Genomic DNA, 26,548 nt, shown 5'->3' with positions numbered 1-26,548 from the left:
GTGTGTAGCGTCCTACCTCGGGCCTGTGGGGAGCTGTCAGTGGGGGACGAGCTGACTCGAAGCCGCTCGGCTCTTACATTCTCCGGTAGCTGCAGTAGATCCAGGGGAGTGTCGGGCAACTCTGTTCGACTGCATGTGAAAAAGAAAAAAGGAGAACGGGAGGGAAAAATAGCAAAAATGATCATCTACCACTTTAAAGCACTTACAGCTTTAAAAAAACACTTGTGCCGTGCTGATTGAGTGAATACTTAGAGATGGAAACAACATATAATCAGCCTAATAACAACCTCCAATAGCCAAACTGCCTCACACCCCTCTAACCTCCACCTAACACACACTCCATCCTCCAAACAGCAGCGCTTATCACTCATACACTCGCGCTGACACACATGCAGACAGACAGGCAGACCCCGCCCTGCGGAACACACACACACACACACACACACGCACGCACAGAAACATACACACTTTGCTCCACTCAGCAGCCCACCTATACACAGTTAAGCTCAGACAGGGAGGAGGCTGCTGGAGAAGTTAATGAGCTCTTGTAATTACAGCACTAATTAACTAAAACACCATTCAGCCCCAAAATTCTGACATCCATTTGTTGTAATTATATAGCTTCAGTCCAATTAGCATTGAAATGCAGCCTACTCCTCTTGTTTTTGTCTCAATGCTCCGTCGCTGCGCACGCATTCTTGTTATGTTTGTGCATGTGTGTGTGTGTGTTTGTAAAACGAGTGCATTTGCATCAGTGTCGGGATGAATACAAGAGGGAAAAGGAGAAAGGAGCGTATTTTGTCAAGGTTACTGCAGTTGTTGTGTTTGTGTTGGAAAGGAACGAAGCTGTAAACTCAAGTAGAACTGCATTTAAAGAGTCATATTAATGTGAATTTGACTTATTCATTTTTTAAACCTTCTTAGAAACTCAAGTACATTTACAGTCATGATATAAAATAACATACATTAGGGCTGTCCAAGTGAAGCCGTTTTTGACGTCGCTCGATGAGACTTAACGCAGACGAAATCTCTGCTGCTGTGTTCTGTTTTACTCTGTGCAAACTCCTCATCATCCTGTACGCTGGCTGATATTATGGCTGATCCCCACCAAAGTGTGTGTGTTTTCTATTTCATCTTTAACCCAGGATCTTCTTAGGAGAAGGGGCAGTCTTCTTTTTATTGCAAATACTGCTGTCGACTGGCAGCTTTGGACTACTGTTGGGATTTTTTGACACGTCTCCTGTTTTTCTGTCTGCTATTTTGTATAATGGTTCTGTGTGCTTCATGTATATTGTGTATGTATGTTTGCTTTATTGTTAAGATAACTTACAAATAAAGCAATTGAATTTTAAGGGCGCTGGTTTAGCTCAGTCGGCAGAGCAGGCGACGATGCACTGATCGCTTCAGAGAAACCCTCCCACTATAGACCTTTCTATGGGCACAGTGAGCTACCGACCAGTGTTAATTTTGTTAATGAAAATAATGACGAAAAATGGCAAAGATGAGACGTTGAGGAGCTAAAAATAGATCTTGGATAATACAAACTCAGGCGACACATATGTTCTGTTTTTGTTAACGAGCCAAGGCGGGACTAAGATGTCAGTGGTGGGCATTTAAAATACATATTTTCCCCCACTGCGCGTCTAATCTGTCAAAATACAAGCAATTCATTCCTGTACCTGGGTGTCCCGGCTGGAGATTACAGGTATCACGAAGGTGGTTGTGAACTTTCTGTGTTAACCCAGGCTTTCTGCTTCAGGCTCTGTGTGCGCTCACAGACAAAGGGACGTTTTACGTTTTTCTACTGCATAAAAAGAAGCGATCATCGTCTGTCTGCTTCAGTCAGACTGTTTGAATGAGAAGTGATGATAAAAAGTAATCTTTAGATGCTGTGTCCTTATCGTTCTTTTACTGTTTGGATGGTCTGCTGAAATTTAAAGTGTTAATTTTACCTGAAGCAAACGGGTAAAAACGAGAAGATATTTCCTCGAGAGAAAACTTAGACTTTTAGACTAAGTGTGATTACTTTTTTAAATTTTTTTTACTAAAACTGGACTAAAATGTTTCGAGTTGTTGTCGACTAAAACTACACTAAAACTACAAAGGGTAAAAATGACTGAAATGTGACTAAAGCTAAAATAGCTGCCAAAATGAACACTGCTACCTACGCTCCATCGAGAAGATGACCTACACCCTCCGTCTGCAGGAAGACAGAGGGGAAAGATACCGGATGAAATGGGATTGTTGACGACAGGAAAAGAACACTGATTAGGGAATTTCTTTCCCCCCGCTTTACTCACTTAGTATGTTTTATGTTTGATAAGTACTGATAAGACATCTGTGCAGTCAAGCGTGCCTGTGTATCTGATATTAGCTGACCTCACCCTCTGTACCTCTGTTCCACACTTTTTTCTTATATTGAAAATGCTCTCAAAATAAAAGTTGTAAAAAATGTCTAAAAAATTAATCAAAATCTATAAAACATAAGATGAGTAACATTTTTGTCATCTTAAAATGTTGAATATAATTTAGCTAGTCTGTAATATTTATCTCAAAATGTTAAATAGCTCTTAACTCTCTAACTCTTAATATTAACTGATAACGTGCTTTGCTTTGATGTCACGATTTTGAAAGTATCCTCATCACTTTTCTCACATGTCGGAGGGAGTGAACCTCGTCCAATAATCCGTCTGTATTTCATCATCAATCCCTTCAAAGGATCTCTGTACACAGCGTGGGGCCTTCATGTTTAAACTCGCTTCTTATCAGCAGAGAAAAAAAGTGCCGCTCTGCTCCGGTTGTAACTGACCTCAGGACGTAGTTGACCCAGATGACGTTGCGTTCGTGGGGGGCTTTGTGGTTGATGGAGACGGTGGCGGAGGACTGGATCCACAGGTAGCCTCCTCTCCTCTGTAGCCAGCGGTAGTAGCCGGTCACCACCTGGCCTTTACGCAGCACTGGGAGGAGATAGGTGGAAGGTGGAAGGATACAGGAGACGAGAGAAGAGGCGCGTTATTGGTGTGGCAGTTCATGATGAAGGCAGCAGAGGGCGCCTGTCACAACATGACTGAATGAGATTTCAACAGGCTGTATTTGAATCCTCAAGACCCCATTATCAGACATTGTGTAGAATAAAGGGTCTGGGGGTGATTCTCATACATCACATAAACATATGGATGTGACTCACAGTCCTCATGGCTCTGCCGCAGGTTTTCCAGGTCCTCCACGTAGATGAAGTGGTAACAGGTATGTCCCACCACCTCTGCGGGCGTCAGATCCATATACTCTGAGATCCTGTACAGAAATGAAAAAACACAAAATCACAATTGCCTCCTGAACAGAAGCAGATGTGTCGCCTGAAACCACCACCTGGACGAGGAACTACTGCCAACAACTCATGAAAAAACATGCAGGAGCACTCTGAAAACACAGACATTTTGCACACATTTGCTTGTATATATTTAATGCCCGTACAGTCCTTACCTGTTCTCACAATATGTGACCTGCAGGTCCATGTTCACTCTGAAGACAAACATTTGGCTCTCCATGCGGACTTCATTAAGCGTGGAGGGCGGGAGTGTGTGTGCGAGCGCGACCAAGCCCATCGGTCGACGTACTGAGCGCGTGGAGCCCGGGACGAGAGCGGGGCGGCAGCGGATTCTCCCTGTCACATGGATCACCTGACAAACAGAGTGTGTTTTTCTTTAATAAAAACTGAGGCAGGTTTAGATTTAATTGATGTTTTGCAAGATCAAGTAAACAGACACCAACAGGAGCAGAAAAAGGAGAGCAGAATGAATCAGTAAGGATTTAAAAGAAACACATTACAGCACCAGATTTAAAGCTAAAGAATGCAGCACTGGTATTACACTGCAGTAAACTGTTATGTGCAGTGGCCCGGTGTGAAATAAGGTCACCGCCATAAAACACACCTAAAACGACCACCTTGACAGAGCTATGAAACCCTGGCAGCGCAAAACAAAACGACAGAGGTCTGCTTGTTATTTCACCGTCCCAAGAACAAACAAGGAAGTAATACGAGGTGTGTTTATAAATTATTATGATAAAGTATTTCTTATGACATTTGTACCTTGTAACCAGACGACTTGACGTGCAGGCCTCTTTTGGTGAGCGTGGACTTCATGCGGATGAAGAAGCCGCGGTCGGGAGGTTCGTCAGCGGGAGAGTGAGGGCTGGACGGAGCTGTGGAGGATGAGAGAGGAGGAAAATATCCTTCAGTATTAGTCATAAATTCAATTATTCTTTGTGCTGTTTTGATGCTTATTTATTTCTTTATTCTTGAACGTATAAGTTGACAGCATAATCAGTACCGGGTTCAGGGGTCCCAGCCAGGGAGGAGGTGGATGCGGAGCTGGAAGCGCTCTCGGGGGCCGTGTGACAGCCGGCCTCCGCCCTCAGGTGCGGCTTGATTCCCAGCCGCTCGGCCATCTCCACGTGGTCCGCCGGGTGGATGTAGTCAAACACACTGCTGCCGGTCAGCTCCACCTGAAGAGAAACACACCCACTGATCAGGAAGAGAAGCTTTGAGCACAAACACACACACACACACAGGGGAAAAATCAATATACGTTATGACAGGAAAATGAAAGCACTGCTCTGGGTTACAACTCAACAAGGAGAGTGGAGGTTGTAAGACATTCCCACACACACACACACACACACACATACATTAAAGTCCAGTCTCAGAGGAGCAAGTGACTACAGTATTACACAAATAAAACCAGGGGAGATAAAAATCAATTGTATTTGCTGATTAAAAACAGGTGAACTCCAAGTATCTCCAAAGGTCACATTACTATTCTTCTTACTCCCCGCGTCCCTCCCTGCTCCTTCATTCAGTTACAGTCGATCCCAGCAGGCATAAAGAGCAACGCAACAGCTCATACAGCTCTATACGATCCTATCATCATAATGCATCATAGTCGCATTTCTAATCATTTAAAGGTAATCGCGGCGCTGCTCTTGCATCCATAAAAGCAGCACAATCGGAGCAGATGTGATTCCATCTGAAGCTGTATAAATGAGTGTGTGTGGCAGAGAGAGAGTGCTTACACACATGTGTGCAGCTTCTATTACATCTGCGAATGTGTGTGTGCGTGTGTGTGTGTGTGTGTGTGTGCCAATACCATTCCATCTGATAAAGCCGTGGCTGCAGCAGCCTCACACCCTTGTCTGTAGGACACAGCCATTTATTACCGGATTAGAGCCATTTACTGCAGGCTTTATGGGAGCTTCAGCAGGCCCTCAAGGACATCACAGCCGAGTAGAGGAAGGAGCGGGGAAGACGGGGAAAGGCGGGAGCGGAGGAATTAAAGCGGTGGACGAAGAGAGAAAAAGATGGAGGGAACCCCAATGAGTGAGGGAGGATGAGAGAGGGGACAGAGGGTCTTAGTGTCAGGCATGCTGGGCTCAATCAGACGGGGGATTCCCTATTTATTTTAATGTTAAACTATTCCACCTGTATTCAACATTTTATTAAATACTACATTTAATAGGCACCATATGGAGCAATTTCCACATACAAATGTGTTTTAAACAGACTACCCAGTGACATTTACACCTCTTTTAAATTCTATTTATTCTATTAAAGTCCAAATGTGTTTTTTGTGTTTATTTAACAGTGATAGGGAAAATATAGACAACAAATACACTCATAAAAAAGTGTATAAAGTTGAGTGAGTGATTTGGATTGAGCTAACCCCACCCATCACATAAAACCACACTTGACCGTTAGCATGTAGCTTAAGCTGCGACAAAAACAGGCTATGCTAGCAGCTAGTAGAGTATTAATATCGTGGCTGGAGTTTCCCCAAGAACATGAAGTCTACTGGGTTCATTTTATCCTCTTTCTCTTGATGCAACAACAGGTGTGAGAGGCGTAGACACAAGCCAAGCCCACCAAAGCCCATGTTGGAGGCAACACATTTCTTTGCTCTCTTACATAAAAATCCAATCATTTTTTTCTAGTAAACTTTAACCAACCAATTTCAACAAAAAAAATCACATGACATCCACCTATCGATGTATCCTCAACTTTTTATGGCCAGGAGCTAAGATCCAGTTAGCTTTTGTTGTTAGCTAGCTAGCAAAATAATGCTGTGTCATTGTGTCTTCTGGTGTTTGCCTCTTCAAACATTGTTAGCTTCCCCAATATGGTTAAAGGCTTGCAAACTGGAATATGTTCACTTTGAGGACAGTTTGGTTTCTCTCTCTTTTCTACGTTTAAATTCCTCCCAACTTTGTACCCTGCTCGCCTACCATGTTTCAATTTCAAAAAATGTGGCCCAAATCCAATTTCTTGGCTCATATGTGACTCAGGTCTGTTTTTTTTCATGACAGTGTGAACAGCTCAAATCACATGGAATCTGATGTTTTCAAATTTGATTTGGGCCACCATCATATGTGGTCCTAAATCATATACAAGTCTGATTTTTTTTGCAATGCGACCTGAGTCTGAACTTTCACATCGGAATTCTTGCGACTTTTACGCAACTCTCGATCGACACGCTGGCGGGAGTCAAGCAGTACATACACAACACGGAAGACGGCTCCGACTCCGTGTCCACACACACCTCCATACTGAAGTAGCAGCCATTGCTCCACAAAAAGCCATGATTAAAAATTTGGCTCTCTTTCTCCTAATCCTAGACATCATCTGCTGTCGAATTCACCGGCTTCCACGGCACATCAATTTATACATGAAACTGTAAACGCTGACTTCCATGGCACCCGTGTTTGTTTACGTATGACACCGTGCTGTGCGTAGTCTTTGTTATTGTTCTTTTGCGCATGTGGATCAGTTCAGGACCGTGACCAGTTCACACTGCAACCTGATATTGGAGAAATTTAAAAAATAATGTGAACAGCCAAAGAAAAAAAATCAGATCTGAGCAACAAATCAGAATTGAGCACTAAGACTTGCAGTGTGAACGTAGCCTCAGTGTCAAATATCCATTTCAAATATCTTTTGGCTCTGTTTTTGGTCACTACCAACTCTGGAGGGAAATGCTTGGTACTTTGGCTTCTAAAGGCTCCACTATGTTCATTTGCAAGCTGCTAACTGTGTTATATTTTGGTACTGAGCAGGTAGTATAAGGTGGGTTTTAGAGCTGTCTTTTAACATCTGTCTGCAGCGGATGGAAACTGTGCTATTAGAAGTGAGAGTCAACCAAAACAATCTAACAATCTAAAACTCACAATAAAGCTCAGTTCAATGAAAATTAGGGTGATAATTCTCTGTAGGTTCATCACAACGAGTGACCCCTTTCAAAATATCACATTGTCATTTGACAAAATCTATTATAACATTTTTTTTAATCAAAGTTATATCAGGTGGTTTTGGGAGTTTTACAGCGATTAGGTTAGGATACACTTGTGAATGCAAAAGGAACAAAATCTATCTATCTATCTATCTATCTATCTATCTATCTATCTATCTATCTATCTTATGAATAGTCATTCTTCTTCTGCGAGGGGAATTCCTGTCGTTTTTAAACAATGACTACATGCACCTCTCCTCTGAACACCGGACCGGCCCTTCTGACAGAGACACGATCCCCTGGCCCTGTTGTATTGGAAAACAAGGTTTAGAGACAAACGGGTCCTTACGGGCTTTACCGGGGCTTAAGACCTATCCGAATAATATCACTCCATCACAGGCAGGAGGGAGGGATTGAAAAAAGATCAGACAGAAATGAGCAGATGAGAAAGAGATGGAGCGATTGAGGGGATGAGTCAGGCTCAGACATAAAAACAGGTATAGAATGTGGCGCGAGGGGAGACGTGAGGAGAGACCGAGATCATTCAAATCTCTCTGAGTGTGTGTGATTGTGTGTGTTTGTGCGTATGCATGCACACGCCGCGCCTCTGTTTCTCTGTGTATGTGACTAGACTGTCTGTTTTTGTGTCTCCACGCGTCATTGTGTGTCATTGTTTGTGTGAGTTGTTGTCTGCCAGTGAACCTGTGTGTGTGTGTGTGTGTGTGGACATGCACGTTCATGTATGTATGGCAGTATGGTGGGTATTGGGGGGGTGGGGGGGAGAGAGGAGGGCAGCTAGCAGGGGAAGGAGAGACATGATATAAATAATAGCAGGGGGCTTTAATATGTATGAGGCATCCGGGCAGTGGTCCACAACACACTCTCAGCCCTCAGCCCTCACTGACTGATGGGAGAGGAGAGAGGGAGGGAGGGGGAGCGGGGGGGAGGGGGAGCGGGGCTGCATACTAACCATTCCCAGATCAATTCTCTCCTCCCTTAATCTACCATCCTTCCTCCCTTCTCTTTACCCCATTTATCCCTTTTCTCTCTCCTCCCGGCCCGTACTCTTACTTCTCCATCCTTTCCGCCTCTCCTCCCTTCCTATTCTTCATCTCCTCCTTTGTCCCCCCCCCCCCCCCACCTCCCCCTCTCATCAGCTATGTGGCATTCCCAGGTTTATCCCCCGTGCTTCCGGCCCGGAGACCCGGTGAGAAGAAAAATGATACCTGGAGGCGCCAGGGGAGTGGGCGGCGGGCTGTGCCCTTGGTCAAGGTGCCTGACCTGGGCTAAGCCGGCTAAGCAACCCCCCTGTCAGGGGAGCAGCCCGGGGTGTAAGCCGGGGGCAGAGGGGTCAGACGGGTGGGGTGGGGGGGGACAGGAGATGGCGGGGCAGGGGCGGTCCTCGGGGGCGACATGCCCTCTAAAACAAACCACCAGTTACACTTTTTCACTCAGAACATCGTTTGTTTGTCTGTCCTTCCTCTCTCCCCTGTGTCCGCCTCCACTCGCCCAACAAAGTGTGTGTAAGTGTTTGTGTCCTCTCCCTCCCGCCTTTCCCCCTCCCTCCATTTCGCTGCTTTTCTTTGGACAAAATCTCTTTTTTAGCGGTTTAATTACACGTATATTTACAAGGTAAAATAACTGTTCGTGCTGCTTTAATATTTAGTTATCATTTGATTGACTTATTCTACTTCTTCTCTCTCTCTTTTATAGTGAGGAACTGTAACGCTCTAATGTCCCTGTTGGATCAATAAAGTCTTTCTGGTTCTGATTTCTGGTCCATAAACACCCCACACACTCCCTCTCATATACCCCCTAACTCATCTCTTCTCCTAACTCCTTCTGCCCTTTCAGGTTGTCTCTCTTTCTCATCATAAACCCCCTCCGTCCCCCCCCCGTGCTCTCATCTTTTCAGGAAGGTAAACGTGGCGTTGTATGTTCAAGGTTTTGAGCGTAATCTTCGATCATAAATAATTTCATTAGAATGCTGATGGCTCGGGCCCTGTTTGAGGAGATGTGATGGGTTAGGCCATCTGCTCAGCTGATAAGAACAGCTCTGTTTTATTAGCATCTCCACCAAAGCCTCGGCTGTCTTGTTTACCTAGGCAATCCCAAGGCGCATTTCATTCCTACTGCACATTTAAACTCTATTTACACACTCAGACTCTCTCGCTCCTCTTTACCACTGTCTCTCTTTCTCTCCCCTCGTTCCTCTGCTTTGTTTTCTTTCTCTCTTGTAATCGTCTGTCTGGTTCTGTGTGTTTCTCCTTGTCTCTCTTCATCTTCCTTTTTGTTCTGTTTTCTGCCACCTGATGTTACAATTCTGGCTGATTTTCTTTCATTTTTTTGCCCTAATATGTTTAAAGTCATTTTTTCCTGCAAATGTAAGAAACTTCTTGTTGTAAGTAAACTAAATACTTGCATGCTATTGAACACATTAAGAGTTTTGACCACTATCCTCTCCATACTAATTCCCAGTACTGATAACTTGTTGTGTCCCAGCTCTCTATGCTCCAGTGAAGTCCAGGTGTACTTCAGGGTGTGTCATCATTGCTGGGTGTGTTTACAGGTGCTACAGGTCGCCTCTGACCACACCCAACCATGCTCTTTGAAGAAAGTTACTCCTTTAACAAATCTTACAGCAATCTTACAATGGTAAGATTATAAGTGATGCTTGGTGGGGTCAGAGGTTAAACAGATTTTGCCTTGTCGAACCTGCGGCCACTGTGTCGAGCACCTGCTCTACCGACTGTGCTAAACCAACGTCCCAGGCCTGAAACTTTTAACCAAAAAGAACAGCAAGTCTTGAGTTTCTCTAACTTCTGTAAAGTTGGAGAAAAGCTGAACAAAGATATCTCGAGTACAGACTTTGTACGGGTCGATTTCTGCTCTGTATCACAGTCTGTGAAAGAACGGCGATTCCAGGGATTAATACCTGCACGTAAAGTACAAGTCATTTAGGAATGCGGCAGTGTGAAGCATGTTTCATAGAACAAACACTGTGACTGTGAGGAAAATACGTAAAGCTCAGTATAACCTGTAATATACTTAAGGTTATAATACAACTCTGTGTGTTGCTGCAAAGGTACAATCAAATGTGTGATAATCAAATCTCTTGTGTCAAGTGTACAAATTACCGTACTGGTCCGAATATAAGTTTTCTTTTCCCCTCGACATACATCTGAAAAACTGGGGTCGTCTTACATTCAGGGTCTACATTTTTAAAGGCCAATATACGTTCCCAGCAGTAGACGGCGCTACTTATCTGTAAAGCAAGTGTACCCCTCATGAGGCCAGCCGTCACTCACAACTACAGAGCAAGGGGGATGAAAGATGGAGAGACACGGTGATCGTCCGGAACAAATGGCTAAAAAGAAGGCCAAGTTACTGAGGTGGAGTTATGATGTAAATTTAAAAGATGTAAAAGAGTTTAATGTCTGAAAATGGTGAGCCCAAAAAGATCACAGGCCACCATAGCTAGCCGTGGAGCTCCTTGCCCCGCCACCCTGCGCTGTCAGTTGGCTTAGCCAGGCCTTCTGCACCTTGGTTAAACTCCCAGGAATCCCCCCTGCCCCGGAAAAACGCCACAATGGGCCGCCGCACCGCTGCGTACAGTCTTACCTAACAGATGGTAATAGAGAAAATCATACAGTGGGCCGCTGCCAAGAGATCAACAGGAGAGTGTGTGAGTGTGTTACTGAGAAACAGAACAGAGGTACGCCCGTTACCTGAGCCGTCATCCAGCTGTTTGAAGACAGCTCGACAAATAGACCTCACTTTGATGGTTAAAGATTTATTGACATTTTTGGTATTTATTTTGTTGCATTTAAATGTTACAATTTATTTTAAGAATATTGAAAACGTGATTTTATTTAGGTAAAATAAAATTGTTTTTCTTTCTAAAAACAAATTTGATCTTCAAAAAGTCAGGCCCGTCTTATATTCAGACCAATACTGTATTTTTACAAAGGCATGTTAGAGGATGTGTTCTGTATGGATGGTTGTGGCTCGGTGACCCCTCTCTCACTAAGTAGAGGCAGCTATTTAGCCGGAGACATGGGGGGCAAAACAAAAGTCTGTATTCTGCCAAAATTCATCTAAAGTTCAGCTGAAAACAAGAACAAGCAAAAAACTTGGTTCTTGTAGTCACATAATGTCTGTGTGTCAAACATGTCTGCTGTGGCCGTGCAAGGAAGCTCTGCCAATCTTATACTCACACATTAACACGTGTCTGTCTTACTCTACAATTCATTCATACGCAGAAAGCCGGTGTTGATTTTGGCCCCGTCTCTTACAGTGTCGTCATGTTGGAAAGCGGCTGTTTTCAAACATAATGCTAACAGAATGATTACAGTGACTCTCTCCATGTACATACTGCATGTGAGAAAAAATCCACACTTATCCTTTAATGTCGCCGAGGGCCGACCCTCAATCACAGCAAAAATTCCACATAAAGAAACACTCCATTACTTCTGTTATTGTAACTCCAAGTCATGCTGTACCGATTCCTCTTACTTGGAAACATCTCTCTCTTATCACACCTCTCCTCCTTTCCTCCCCCTCTCTTTCTCTCCCCGGCTGTCTCTATCTATCTTCCCATCCCCCTTGGTGTTTTTCCCCCTCCCTACAATCAATGTGGCTTTTAAGATGCCTATCGATTTGTTCCCCTAGACAGGCCCAGCGCGCTGGGGCGACACTTTGATTGCTGGGCCAGTAATTACTGTTATTATTTATGCATCTGGGCAAAATGGCAGGACTTAACATTCACAGTACAAGAGGCCACAGGCAATCAACAGAGGTGAGCACCTGGAGAGGGAGAGAGGGCGGGAGAGAGAGGTAGAGCGAGAGCAGCACGGCTCCCGTGAGAGTCGCACTCCAGAGATGAGCGCGAAGAGTGCAGTCAAAGATATTCACACTCACACTCACACTCACACACACACAAACACACACACACACACTCCTGGGAGGGGATATGAAAGCATAAGCAGAAGAAGAGGCACATGTGTGCAGATGCACTTGTATACAAAGGATTATTCTGGTGTGTGTTTGTGCGTTTGTGTGTGTGTGTGTATGCAATGAGGTGGTCTTACCTGTGAGAGTCCCAGGTAGATAGAAACCGTCTCTGAGATGTAGAGGAAGCGTCCCTCATGGCTGACCACGAACACAAAGCCATCCAGAGACTGTGCACATTAAAAAAACACACATCACACCCACACACACACACACACACACACACACACACACATTAAAGCAAACAGAAACAAGACAGACAAATTAGAGCAATTAGTGTGTATCGAACAAATTACAATGAGCTGGAGAACAAACAACCCGTCACCCCTCGGCCTCTTTTCTCAATTCACACACACACATAAACGCGCACACACACACAAACACACACACACACACATGCATAAATTTAAATTTCCAATCACACACACAAACATACATGAACAAACAGAGCAAAAATACATGACAAACTGAGCTTACGGACCAAAGCTGTTTCAATCAACTGTGATATAACTCAGACCCAAAGCTTCGTCCTGGATCTGGGGCCTCACACACACGCACACATATGGACACACACACACTTAAACACACACACAGATATGGACACAGACAGAACCAGAGTCATTACAGTCTGCAGTGATTCTAATGAGAAGTGAAAGGTATACAGCCCGACCATTAGAGAGGACTGCTTCAGAGAATAATACTAATCGTCATAACAAGAATTACACACACACACACACACACACATAAACGGACACACACACAGACGCGCACAGACCAGGGCCACTTTGCTCTAGAAGAATGATTGCTATTTTGGCGGCCCCGTGCTTAAAGTGGCAGCGGTAATTTATGCAACTGACACATCCAGTATGCAAATGTGCGGCCGGGGTGCGGGGCGTCGTGTGTCGCGGCGAGGAGAAACCAGCCGCCTGAATGTCGGAGAACTAAAGTGCAATTATCGGGCTATTACGGCGGGAGGACGGCTGGGAGGGAAGAATCATACAGTTTTTCTGGAGCGTTAATTTGATTTCTATCAGCGCCGTTCCCCGAGACTCCCTTAGTCTTTAAAACGCGGGCGGAGAGCAGACATATGTAACGCTTCTTTGTTTTTACTGCAACCTTCTCACGTCTGTTTCCTCTTCTTTCCTCCTTCTTTTCCCAACAAGGGTCAAGGTGGCACTTCCAAGAGTTTTACATCATCCCAACCTTCCCTCCTCCCTCAGCCTCCTCCTTCTCCACGAACAACCTGCAGTGATACCTTCCTCTCACTTCCTCCCGAGCCTTTGTCTCTACATCCTGCGTTTCGTCATCCCCCCCCAGAAACCCCCCCAGGCTCCATTCATCTGTCAGTGCAACAGGGAGGCATTCTTTGGCAGCCGACGATATCGTCCGAGCGTCTGAGGTTCATGAGACGCGCGGGTGTCCGTGTGGGTGAATGTGAGAGCGCGTGTTTGCTCGGAAATGTATGTCTGATAGACTGAGGGAGGAAGAGCTGAGCTGTGATCCCACACAGCACCCACAAATGTAACACTTTTGTCAGCCTCTCAAGGAAAAACTTAAAAATCTATTATGAAATTTAAGTTTTCTGGAGTCGTCTTAAGAAAACCAGATTTAGTTTTAAACTTTTTTTCAGATAAACAGATGGATTATGGGTAGAGAAAAGCTCCCCCTTCTCAAGCTAAATAAACCATTTCAAAGCTGGAGCGTATGAAAAATGTAGTGCCAGAAAGCTGACAATCCAGGGCTTTTTCTGGGCTCTCAAAAAGTTTTTAAGAGACAGGGTTTTCACAGGAAGTAAAGAACAGATTACTCTCACCAACTCGCTATTAAAAACGTTCACACATTCATACATGCCAGCGTTATAATCACGAGAGAGGAAGAAGAAGGGTGCCGTGATCAGTACCTGCAGGAGGTGCGCCCCGAGGTGCTGCTCGAACATGTCGGTCGCCAGGGAATGAGATGATCGTCTTACTGCAGAGAGAAAGAAGACAAACACACATCAGATACTGACGGGCAACTTTAACTTGATACATGGTTATTTTTTTGGCTGTATTTGACAGGAAGAGACAGGACATGTGGGGAGTAGTCCAAGCCTTTACACACGGGGCGCCTGCTCTACCAACTGAGCTAAACCAGCGCCCCTCTTGATACTTGCGTCCATTTCAAAGTCCTTCTTCTCACCCGCAAAGCCCTCCATAACCGGGCCCCTTCATACCTCACAGACCTCCTGCTCCACCGCCACACTCCCTCCCGCAGCCTCCGCTCCTCTGATGCAAACCTCCTCTCTCCGCCACTCAGAACCAAGCACCGAACCTGGGGCGACGGAGCTTTCTCCATAGCTGCCCCCCTCCCTCTGGAACTGGAGACTGTACCGACCTGACCGCCTTCAAATCACTGATCAAGACCCACCTTTCAGAACTGCTTTTAACCTCTTTATTTTCATTGTTTTAATTGTTTGGTTGTTTTAAAATCATGAAAAGCGCTATATATATATAAATAAAATGCATCGTTATTATTATTATATGACATGTGCAGTTAAATAAGAAGCATCCATGAATGAATCGTGCTACGCTGTAAGAGAAAATGTTTTTAGGGGGTCAGAAGCCTCAAGTGCAAGTTTTGTTGCATCTCTCTTCTGTTGCATCCATCTCTCTCTCTGCTCTGATTGTCTGCCATTTTTCTTTTGTAAACTCTCAAGTGAAAGGATAAAATTCCACAAGAAAAATACTCGAGAAATGCTTGATTTGTTTGTATATTTCTACTCTGAAAGTGTAAGAAAATCACAGCGTGAACAGAGACGTATCCTTTCAAAAGTGAGGCTTTTGTTCATTCTTGTGGACAACAGAAGAACGACACACACGAGCTTAAGCAACTTTAAAACAGCTGTGTGGAGCCTTAGAGCAACTTTAGGGGTACAGGGAGGAGGGCTGTCACTTTGCCCAAAAATCGAGTTCGAATGAAAAACAAGTTCACAAGAACGAATGATATGATATCAACGTGATATGGAATTAGTTCTGGGGTGCGTTGGCGTTGAGGTGATCAGTTCTGTAGCACGGTCTTACACCAGAAGCGTTGCTCTGTTTCGGGTAGAGCTACGTGCCTGAGAGCGAGTGAAGAACGGAAGAGTGTTTGCACGAGTTACGTGAAGTGCCAGGGACCGGAGCAGTGGAAAAGCAGAGACAAGAGTGATTGATCGGGAGCTGTTTAAACAACAGAACTAACTTACAGTTTAGGAATGCTGCTGGCGTATTTAAGTGACGGGAGTTAGCCCTGGAGCTAGCTACAGCTCAGCTACAGTTGAGCACAACAACAATAAGTCTCCCCTGTTCTTTCTGACTACGATCAGGACGCTGAAGCAGGAGAGGTTCACAAGTTCTCGGCTCGTTAGTTTGAGGCTTGGCCTCCATTGGTTTGTAGCAGGAGCATAATATCGCCGTCTGTTGGAATGCAAGGCACTCTACTTTAAACGTGATAGCACTCTGGGACTCTGGAGAGCTAATTTGTTCGTGGACAAGCTTTATCTGCTGTGCTTCAATTTTAAATTCGATCATTACAGTCCAAACTTTTAATATTTCACCAGGTTTGAACGATATATCGAACTTTGATTGAAAAGTAACAGCCCGAACAGGGAGGTTATATTGATGAGTTACGCGGCGATGCCACTGTCAGAAGGGGTTAATTCATGTATAACTAGAGGTGAGACAAAATATCAATACAGCAACATATCGTCGTCCAGACTCGTGCAATACAATCATAGTTATGCTGGCGGCAAATATCGATATTTTCATTTACAAATATACGGATACAGATTAACCTGCCGTTTTGACTCACCGCGTCACTACTTCACGACTCCTAGTGGTGGCATGAATGAGTGTAACGTGAACGGAAATGAATCAACAGAAGAAGAAGCTGACGCTGGGATAAAAGAAGAAGAAGAAGAAGACAGCAGGATGTCGGACAGGGGCAGAGTGAAAACACGTACGATGTTTCATCTCAGTTTGTGTCAAATTCTGTGAAAGTCCCGCCTATTGTGTTCTTCAGTTAATCAGATATCGTGATGGATCGTGACTGTCTGTATAGTGATATTATCGTTATCGCGGGTCACGTATCGTATCGTGAGTTACCCTGCGATTCCCACCCCTTTGTTTAACATTTGTGGAATTATACAAAATAATGTGTGAACATGACTTCTTGTTCACCAGCGAGGGTCTGTGATCGTGTTGCCTCCCTGTTGTTTCTATAAATCCTCACTGAAATGACACTCGAACAAATCACGCCTGATATACAGCAGAATCGACCGAAACACTTGTGTGTGTCTGAAAAAAAAAAAAGAGTATAAGGAGATGTGTGTGTGTGTGTGTGTGTGTGTGTGTGTGTGTGTGGTGATTGGGGGGGGGTTTATGCGATGCACAGCACTCAATCGCTGCCAGACACGCAAACAAACACGCACGCACACACTCATCGTGTCTGCATCGCCACTCACAGTGCATCCCAAACACAAGCTATCAGAACTGCTTCAGTGCCAAAGTGGTGCTGTTTACCAAGGCAATTACAATACAAATAGAGTTGGAGGTGGTTAGGTGTGTGTGTGTGTGTGTGTGTGTGAAGATAGGTACGAGAGGAGCAGAGAGGGTACGACGGGAAAATGAGAAAACACTACGGAAGGCGAGCGTGATCACTTTCTCCCGAGCCAACGCGGCCGTGAGGGGCTGCGGTGACGTGCGAGATTAATTTCGCAATCAGCCGTATTTACTGTTTTATGTCAAAAAAGAGTGTGTGACGCCGCGCGTGTGTGTGTGTGCACCTGCGAGTGTGTGATTGTAAAGTGGGGAGCATACGTGAGAACTAATCTCACACCAACAGGGCTGCTTTTTGAACACAATGTTCCTTATCCGACAGAGACAAACTATGTGTGCGTGTGTGCATGTGTGTGTGTTTAAGAGCATATGAATGAGTGCGTGTGTGTGTGTGTGACTTTTAGGATCATCGGATATCTCTGCGTGTGTGTGTGTGTGTGTGTGTCGCTGCAAGGCTGAGGGAAATCAATACACGTTATGACAGGAAAATGAAAGCGCTGCTCTGGGTTACAACTGAACACAGAGGGAGGGTCGAACACACACACACACACACACACACACGCGCACACACACGCACGCACGCACATATATATTGCCCAGCTGCCTGCTTGTGATGTGGGTGAATAGAAAAGGGAGGCATTCCATTAGAGCTATAGACACACACACACACACTTCAGGAATACACACAGCAATGAATTCTCATGCACAGACTACACAGCGGCAACATGCCCTCCGATTAAACAACACAAATAGCCGCACACACACACACACACACACACACACACACACACACACATAAATACAGAGTTGCCGGACAAAGCCACAGTGGCATTGTGAGATTGGGGTCCCCCTGTGTGACAGAGTGTGAATATAAATAAGGCGAGTCCATTCAGGGGCTATGAAAGGGGGTCTGGTGCTGGGACCCTTCAGCCCAGCCAGCCACTGCCTGAGGGAGGGAGGGGTGGGGGGTGGGGATGGGGAGCCCCTCTTGCTCTCCGCCCGCCTGTCAGGCTCCCTCGTGGGGCTGCGATGGAGCTGCAGCGCTGGGGTGTCTGGAGGAAGCAACCCCCATCATGACCGTATGAAAACACACACAGAAACACACACATTGATGTGAGTGCGTGCCTTACGATTGAAAAGGAGTACATGGTCTGTGTGTGCGTGCGTGTGTGTGTGCTTTCATCCCTGGAGGAGTGAAGGTGATGGTGGGTGATCAGTAGTGCTGAGTAGTGTCAGCGGGGCGAAGGAAACGCTGGATGTGACATGAGGCCAGGAGGGCTGACGGATGAGTCTACACACTCTCTCTCACACACACTCACACACACACACACACACACACACACACAAATACACAGAGGACCATTTATTAAAGACTGCCAGGGTACAATAGGGCGGCCAGGAAACCAAAACACTGGACCTGGTGTGTGTGTTTGCGCGAGTGTGTGGACGCATGCACGGCCGTGTGCACATGTGAGGAGAGAGAGAGTCTCACAGCGGTGTTGGTATCTCACCCGGAGAACAAAGATCCTTCTGTAGTGCTGCTGTGAACCCCTACTTCTATATGTGTTTGTGTGTGCGTGTGTGTGTGTGTGTGAGAGAGGGACCTGCATGATTCTGTTTATATCCTTGAGTAATATAACTTCTATCTTAGTTAGAGGGTGAAAATAAATCTAAAAACAATATTAATCTGGTTCATAAGTTTTGGCCGTAATGGGTCTCAAATTCACCAACTGCAGAGATCTGGGAATTTAACATTATCCATGAGCAGTGCGACGATCAGACAGGTGTTAGCATGTAGCTAATGTAGCCAGATTGTCTTATGTTATTGATTTAAAACTGTAAACAATTGTTGTTAATGATCCTTCATTTGACAAAACAGTGTTCTTTATTTTGTATAGTTTCAGCTCCCTTTCCTAAACTGTCACTGTAGTCACTAAGTTCATTGCTGAGATCTGCGTCAGATGGGATGAGAAACACAAGTACTTCAACAACCCTACATGTTCCACACAAGCAGCTGAAGCAGCTTGTTTGTAAAACAAAACAAACACATGATCATCCAAACCGTGCATTGTACACCAGTGTTCATTTCGTTAATGTAAATCATGACGATAAATGTTTTTCCATGATGAATACAAAACGTGGACGAGCTAAAAACAGATCTTTGATAATAAAACTCTGCCGTGACGCATGTTTTGTTTTTGTTAACGAGACGAGGGCAGGACTAAGATGTTGGATATTTGAATCCATGATATTTTAAAGCCTCAAGCACCAGTTGGAGATCACGGGTATCACAAAGGTGGTTATGAACTTTCTCTGTTAACTCTCTGCTTCAGGCTCTGTGCACGCTCACAGAAAAGGGGGCGTTTTAAGCGTCATTTGACGCTTCTACTGCACAAGAACGAGCGATCATCGGCTGTGTGCTTCAGTCCTTAGATGCTGTGTCCTCATCGTTCTTTTACTGTAAATCTGCTGAAATTGATTTAATTGTTAATTTAAGTAATTTTACCTGAAGCAAACAGGTAAAAACAAGATGAGGGAGCCTGGAGGGGTAATATTTTCTCAAGAGAGAAAATGTGTTGACTAAAAGTAATGACTAAAATGTGATGACTGTACAAAAACTGGACTAATATGTTCTTAGCTGTCGTCGACTAAAACTAGACTAAAACTATAAAGGGTAAAAATAAGAAGAATAAAAGATTAAGACTAAATATAAAATAGCTGCCAAAATGAACACTGCTGTGAACATCCGTCACTTTTCAGACATTACTTCCTGGTCCTAAATTTGACCTACCGCGCTTGCTGTAATTGTGAGTGCAAACTGTTCTCTATTGCAATAAGCACCTCATGAATTGGATTTAAATTTCAACAACAATCAAACACCAAAGTGTGTGTACCTGCGAGTGATGAATCCACACCCTTCCTTATTAATGAGTGCAAAGCCAGCTTTATGAATAAAAAGCATTGTTGACATCCATGTTTGCTAACTTTGCTTCCAGTGTGGACAACGCTTTTGGAAGCGATGGTGCCATCAACCCAAAGCCAGGTTAAAAGGAGGACAGAGGTCATCTTTGCGCTGCCACAAACACACATCTGCGTCCCCATGAGATTCTGATATATATATTGTAGCGACCAGCCTCAGAATGACATCACCGCCCACCTTTAAAGAGCGTTCATTCATGTCTTCAATCCGAAATCATCCAATAAACCAACCTCTGGAACATCTATTAGTGCCTCTCGAAGGCCAGTGTGTAGTTGGTCAGTGGAGCAGAGGAACACCAGCTTTCCCCCAGCATCAGATCGCGTTGCAAAAGTCTGCGTTACAGTTGTGGCTCGTGTGGAAGCAGAAGAGTTCATATCTATATCGCTTTTTTGTCTGCTTGTGGGAATATACTGTTGAAAGCTGAATTGAGTTGTGGTCTCTCTGTTTGCTTGTGCATGGCTGTTGCTGAAATAATTTAATTACTGTTGCTTGCTTATTGTTTGTACGGTTTGACAAATCCCTTTTCGTTTGCCAGACTTGACTCTGACTGGCACCCCGCATTTTTAATTATAGTCAAACCTGCAACAATAAAACGCTTCTTTTGGTCAAAAACTCAAAAAGTAACTTCAACTTTCAGGGTAAAAATCACGATCGGGATCATTATTTTTTTAATTAGTTAGTCAAAAATAACTGTGATCTCCTGTAATTAACTGTTATTCAGGTGAGAAAATTGCTGAATTACTTCAACAACCTGCTGAGGCACTATTGGAAATCTAAACTCTTTTTTTCAGCAGCTTTTAGACTGAACTGAACTTTTCTTTTGCGGCTGATTCGGGCATAAATCTGATCGATTTTTACCAGAATTCAGTAAACATACCATGATGACAATATAGCTGTTTTCCCACTGGTCAAAAAACCTGCTAACACCTAAGCTTTTTTGCTTAATGGGAGAGGCTACTTATCTACCCGGGTAATTATCGCCTCGGCTCCGATTGGCATCGATGAGAACACAAAACCCGTGTGATTTTAATAAACAGACTATAGAGACCGAACAACCGTAGCATCTTCACTGTTTACTAACCCTGTTTCGGGTGCGTTCGTGACGTCAGACGGTGACGCAGCAGAAAAGAGACAGAAAGGAGGATACTTCACTGGCAATGGGAACAGAGACAATCTGCATCTATAAACAAGTCTTCCTGGGTCTGAAAAACCTGCGTCAACACACTAAATGTAGGTTGGAAAGGGGTAATAATAGCAGTTACTGAGAAAGTAGCAAAGGTACTAAACTGTACAAAAGTGTGCTGGTGCTTTGTATATAACTGAAGCACAGGCAATAAGAGATTTTTGGTGCACTGACTTTCGTTTTACCTCCAAACAGCACTTTAAGTAATAAAGCTAAACTGTTGTTAACAACGTGTCTGATTGTCTGATGACTCATCCCCGCCCCGTCTGACTTTGTTGTGTCATTGTTGCATGTTTTCATATCTCAGCAATTACTTTAGCGAGCGCAATGTTCTGGAAATACATGGGGAAAACAGGAAATAGGACATAGGAAGCTGGAATTATCCTGTCAATGGTTTACATTAATTTGTTGTACTTTTGCTTCAGTGTACATGCATGTAAAACGTACATGTTTTGTTGTGGATGCAGACCAGTAGGTCTTCCATCACACGTCTCTGTCACACTCCTGTTTCATTAGCTCCCCAGGACTCGGTGTGAGGTGTAATTTCATCGTGGGAATGGGAGACAGAACGGGACCGGGCCGAGCGGACACGTTAATTATAGTCTGACTCGCAGGTCAATTCTCGGGGTCTCCCCAGCGCTCCACCAGAAGAAAAGATAGAAATTTCATTTGAATGATTTTCATTATAGCTCTGTCTAATACATAATTTACTCCCAGTTAAGTCCATGAGTTATGGCCGCACACACACACACCTATACATCCTCATACCTACATACACACACTCTGTCCCTCTCTCCACCCGCACAGTATCAACCCTTTTAACCAAACAGATATCAGACACACACTCTCTCTCTCTCTGTCTTCTCGTCCGTCTTTGTCCCTCAGATCTGGCTCCTCTCCCGTAGTTTCACCCTTTCAAAACAAGAGCCTGATCACCTGCCAAGTTGTTTACTACCATCCAAATGTGACGTTTCGTCTGTTCGACAGACACAGAGAGAGAAAGAGTGACCCTAATCGCGGCGTCCCTCTCCGGCGCAATTATCTTCTCACTCTGACATCCATCCCTCCCTCCTTCCCTCCGTCTATCTCTCCTCTATCTCTCCCGTCTCCCCTCCCTCGCTCCTTTTTGCGGTCGAACATAATTTGAGTGCAATTAACTTCCCTTAAAAGCCCCGGCTGCTTTAAACGCCGTGAATTAGAGGGGAGGCAGACGCAGGGAGAGAAAGGGAGAGGTGGGGGAGACAGAAGGGAGGGGGAGGCAATGAAAGAAAGGAGAAGAGAGAGGGATAGAGAGAGAGAGAGGGAGTGCAGGCAGAATGAAAGTCAATGTCACCATCGCTGGGGAGGATAGAGGTGTGTTTGACCTCACTAACACAGACAGTAAAACACTTCAGCTGGCCCTGTTGCTGGCAGTGAGTTGTCATTGTACTGTAGCTTGTAAAATACTGAGGGGTTCTCCAGCTGCCGTGTTGCACCTGTTAAAGGTTGAGTGGCGACAGATTCGTACGGAGAGTACTAACGCATCTAGCTGTAAATACGATACGTCTGGATTAACCGATGTGCAGGCGGCTGAAACACAGACATGCGAAAGATATGTTTGAAACCAATTTAAAAACACTGATTAGTTTGTGTTTTAGCTGTATAACGCCACTTTCTGTTCATATCTTTGTCACCAGATAAGTTTGCAAATGTTATGCGAGTTGTTAGAAATGAGTGTTGGCCATTTTATTATAAAGTTTTTAGTTTTTAAATATCAATATCGCCTCACAAATCCAATCAGGCGTGGGAGTGATGTAAAGGTGTACACCAGGGTGCCAGTACTTATGTGACATCTTATTGAGTGTACCATTTGATGTCATCAGAGGTCTAATAAAGGGATATCACAATCTAACCGTAAGGGCGGGCGGATACTTACATAACTAACCTGTCAAATTATATTAAGGCTTTAAGTTAGAGATGATGAAGGAGGCGTGGCCGCCTTCAGTGACAGGTGAGTGAAGTAAGCTGTCTGCTTGACGTCCTGGCTTATTGCAGGCACTGAATTTGAGCCCTTGGGTGTCCATACTGTCCTCCACATATGGAAACAACAAAAGTGGCTACGTCTGGGGAGCTGGGTTTAGGTCAGAGGTTAAATTGCGCATCCCCTGTACAGAGGTTCAGCCCTCGATGCGGCGGCCCCAGGTTTAAACTCCCACCCTCGGCCCTTTGCCGTGTCGTCCCACTCTCTGTTTTCCCGTTTCTGACACAATCCACTGTCCCCTCCTTCAATAAAGGCATACAAGGCCAAAGCATTTTCTTAAAAACAAAAGAGTGGCTGCGTCCACTTCTTATGCACGGTCTATGTGTCAGAGGTAAAACACACTTCAAATACAAGACAAGTGGGCAGTGAAACGCTGCTCTTCAGCCCAGTGTTACTCTTTCATCACAACTCCGACTTACTCTGAAAACCACACTTTTAATTTGTTCTACATCATGCTTCACCTACTGTACTTGGCGTTGTTGTGCTAGCACAGTTTTCCTACATATACTACGAATGGGTCCTGAATTTCAAAAATTCGAAAAGGCTTACATTTATAAAAAATGCAAAAGAGCACACGACTATAATCTCATCTTAAAAATATGTTTTATCCATTGTTTTTACTGGCGCCTGGTTGTAATGCGGTACTCCCGCCAGACGGTGGCTGTAGCGCATCTGAAAGCTGTTTGCTAACTGCCATTAATAAACAAGAGAAGAAGAAAGCATTAGCGCTAGCCGCTGGTAAAACTGTGAGATTCAGAACCAGAGAGAGACTTCTGCAGCCGTCAAAGAGTTCTTTGTCGAAATCCTTAAATCTTCTAATAATATCCGAACAGTATTTTAGCTTGAAATACCCATCACTACATTATACAAGGGTTACTACTGCTCACTTTTGGTTTAACCTGGATATAAAGTGTTAAAGCTAATCTGGTTAGCAATGTTGCTGTTGTTCCCACATCTCGGCAATAAGTGAGGCGAGTATCTTGTAATCACAACCGATAGATGATGATGTAGCACAAGGTACTAAAATAAGGCTCTGGTTAAAATACACCAGAATAACCCTTTAACGCGACATTTCAACAGGTGAATAGTAGACAAAAACTATGTGGCATTGAAAGAAAAATTTACTCAATTAAAAAGAGGTTTTGAAAAATAAATGACTTCTAATATAAAGGTTTAGTCCTTCAATGTGCTTTGCAAATAGGTACAGATACACTAATACAAACGCAAGCACACACACACACTGAATGGGATTGAACATCATGGGTCATTTTACTTTTCCTCCCTTTAGCCCTTTCCTTTTCATTTGCTCCCTCCTTCCATAATCTGTCTCTCTCCTCCTTCTCTCCCCCCTCTCCTGCTCTCTCTCTCTCTCTCTCTGTGAAGGTCATGCAATTGATTTTCCTCTGTCTATTCATTTTTCAAGACTGGCTTTGAAACGTGGGAAGCAGACAAAAGCCACACTGGCCCCTCCCCTTCTCTCCCTCCATCTCTCTCCTCTCCTCCATCCTCTCCCCTCACCGCCGACCCTCGCCCGCCTGTCCAAAAACCCTCGGACAAGAGGGGGAGAGTGGAGGAATGCAGCCCCCTCTCCTCCCCCTCCTCTCCTCTCCTCTTTTTTCTCTTTATTCCTTCTTACGTCGGTCCCTTCCCCTCCTCTCCATCCTCCTCTCCTTTTCAGCTGGATCTCTGACCACATTCCACTAACGGAATTAAAGTCATGCATCACACTTAAAAACCCTGCCAATGCATTGTGGGTAGACTTGTTCAAACTGATGTCCAAATTAGCATCGCATTTTCAGCCCGGGCCCCGCTGAGACCGTGCGACCTGCTTGTAGAAATCTGCAAACATTTAATAAATTACACGAGATATCAGTGGAAGAAATGCCCGAGATAATTCAGACTGTTGCTGGCACGCGGCTGCGATTCATTGTGCTTTAAAGTGCCTCACAATTTCCAGTGACCTTCGCGTAGCTGCTGCAGGATTCTATATATTTACAGCTATGGTTCACATTTGTACTGAGCGTCTCATTGTGGTGTAAGCAGCACACCTCGCATTTGTCTTTCTACTACACTTTCAGTTCATGCACAGGACAGCAAGGCTACCTGCACACCTACTTTTCTTAACAGCAGGTATTTTCCATCAAGGCCAAGAAAAAGGCTGCAACACGGAGGCAAAACAATTCAGCGCGTGTAGAGCTCAGTCAAGGCCACGACTGTGCGTGTGTTAGTGTATGGGTATCACTCAGACATTCACATTGTGCAGCGCTGCATGCCTGATTAGATATCGATGGATCCCTCTGGATTCACCCACAATATTGTATATGTTTTGATCAATCGCGCTAGATCAGAGCTTACTTTGTATGTATTGTACAAAATGAGATCTCTGAGTTGGGTACTTTTAGTTTACAGTGAGGTACTGCTTCAAAATGTTCAGAGGCTGATTATTATGGCTGGATATCGAACTCTAAAGGTATAATAAGTAGGATTTTCCTAGAAAAATAAAATATAGACTTTTACAAATATAATATAAATCATCACTTATGGGCCTCTATACATGTGTGTTGGTGAGACCCTTCCCTCTGCATCTATTCTGTTGTTTTGCTTTGCACGGGACGTTTTCAGAAGGGGCGCTGTTGTGGTTCCCTGAGCCAATCACAGCGTACAGGTGAGTGTGGGAGTGGTTCAAATTAGCAACTGTGCCCCATTCAGACCGGCGAACACGGCGAAAGAGCGATGCAGAGTTGGCCTTCTTTCTGTTGGACAGGTAGGTGCCTCAAACCAGGCAGGACAAGCTAACTAGCGGTTAGCATGCTAGCGCAAAGGTAACCGTGATACTGTCGGTGTTAGCTCGGTGGGGTGGGCGTGTTCTCGCACGAGAGAGTGAGCGTCTGGTGACGAAGAGCCCAGGAGGAGGGGCCCAGTTTGAATGTGTCGTTGACAAAATGCAAGGAAAAATCCTGCTTATTAAACCTTTAAAGTACTGACCGCACATTAAAAACTGAAGTATCAAACACTGTTCGCATAAGTATGTACTGTAAGTGAATATTATACTCAAACTCATATTGTCCTTTACTGCTATTGCAATTAGCATACAAAAAAATCAATGTATCTTACCTAATCAATGTCTGCACACAGATACTTTACATGCCACAAAAGAGGTCGATAGGCATTTTTAAAGAGAGGCAATCACAGCTGGAAAAGCACAGGTGTAATCAATGAACTTAACGATGGCTGAGCTCCAGTTGGCTGGTTCACTTTTAGTGTCATGGTGCTGTGCAGGCTGGGTCACTGTTACACAGTCATGGCTTTCAGGGACACAGGGCTCGTTAATGGTATTAGTAACACCTGTGCTTTTCTTTATGACAGGTCAAAATGTGTGCTGTGAACATGGCCAATCAAACACTTCTGCTCTTTTGGGGCATGCCCAAAAAAGTTGTGCAGTTCATAGGTTGTTTTTTTTTGCTGGTTTAGCTCAGTTGGTAGAGCAGGCGCCCCGTGTAC

At 44.5% G+C, this 26,548-nt stretch overlaps 1 protein-coding gene across 1 annotated transcript in view; it reads right to left on the bottom strand.

The window, feature by feature from the left end:
• Positions 1 to 26,548, bottom strand: part of npas1 (neuronal PAS domain protein 1) — a 43,299-nt gene that overhangs the window by 3,191 nt on the left and 13,560 nt on the right. Inside the window, exons 4-11 of the mRNA XM_069668545.1 lie at positions 14,191 to 14,258; positions 12,371 to 12,460; positions 4,332 to 4,506; positions 4,091 to 4,203; positions 3,484 to 3,680; positions 3,188 to 3,294; positions 2,810 to 2,957; positions 17 to 129 (exon numbers count right to left, since the gene is read on the bottom strand). Coding sequence (XP_069524646.1) covers positions 17 to 129; positions 2,810 to 2,957; positions 3,188 to 3,294; positions 3,484 to 3,680; positions 4,091 to 4,203; positions 4,332 to 4,506; positions 12,371 to 12,460; positions 14,191 to 14,258 — 1,011 coding nt within the window. The remainder of the gene's footprint in view (positions 1 to 16; positions 130 to 2,809; positions 2,958 to 3,187; positions 3,295 to 3,483; positions 3,681 to 4,090; positions 4,204 to 4,331; positions 4,507 to 12,370; positions 12,461 to 14,190; positions 14,259 to 26,548) is intronic.

This window comes from Semicossyphus pulcher, unplaced genomic scaffold (assembly GCF_022749685.1).
Source record: "Semicossyphus pulcher isolate SPU_LCO1_2020_fin unplaced genomic scaffold, fSemPul1.0.p SCAF_19, whole genome shotgun sequence".
Taxonomy (NCBI): Eukaryota; Metazoa; Chordata; class Actinopteri; order Labriformes; family Labridae; genus Semicossyphus; species Semicossyphus pulcher.
Note: the sequence above shows the minus strand (reverse complement) of the source record. Positions and strands in the feature narration are given on the sequence as shown.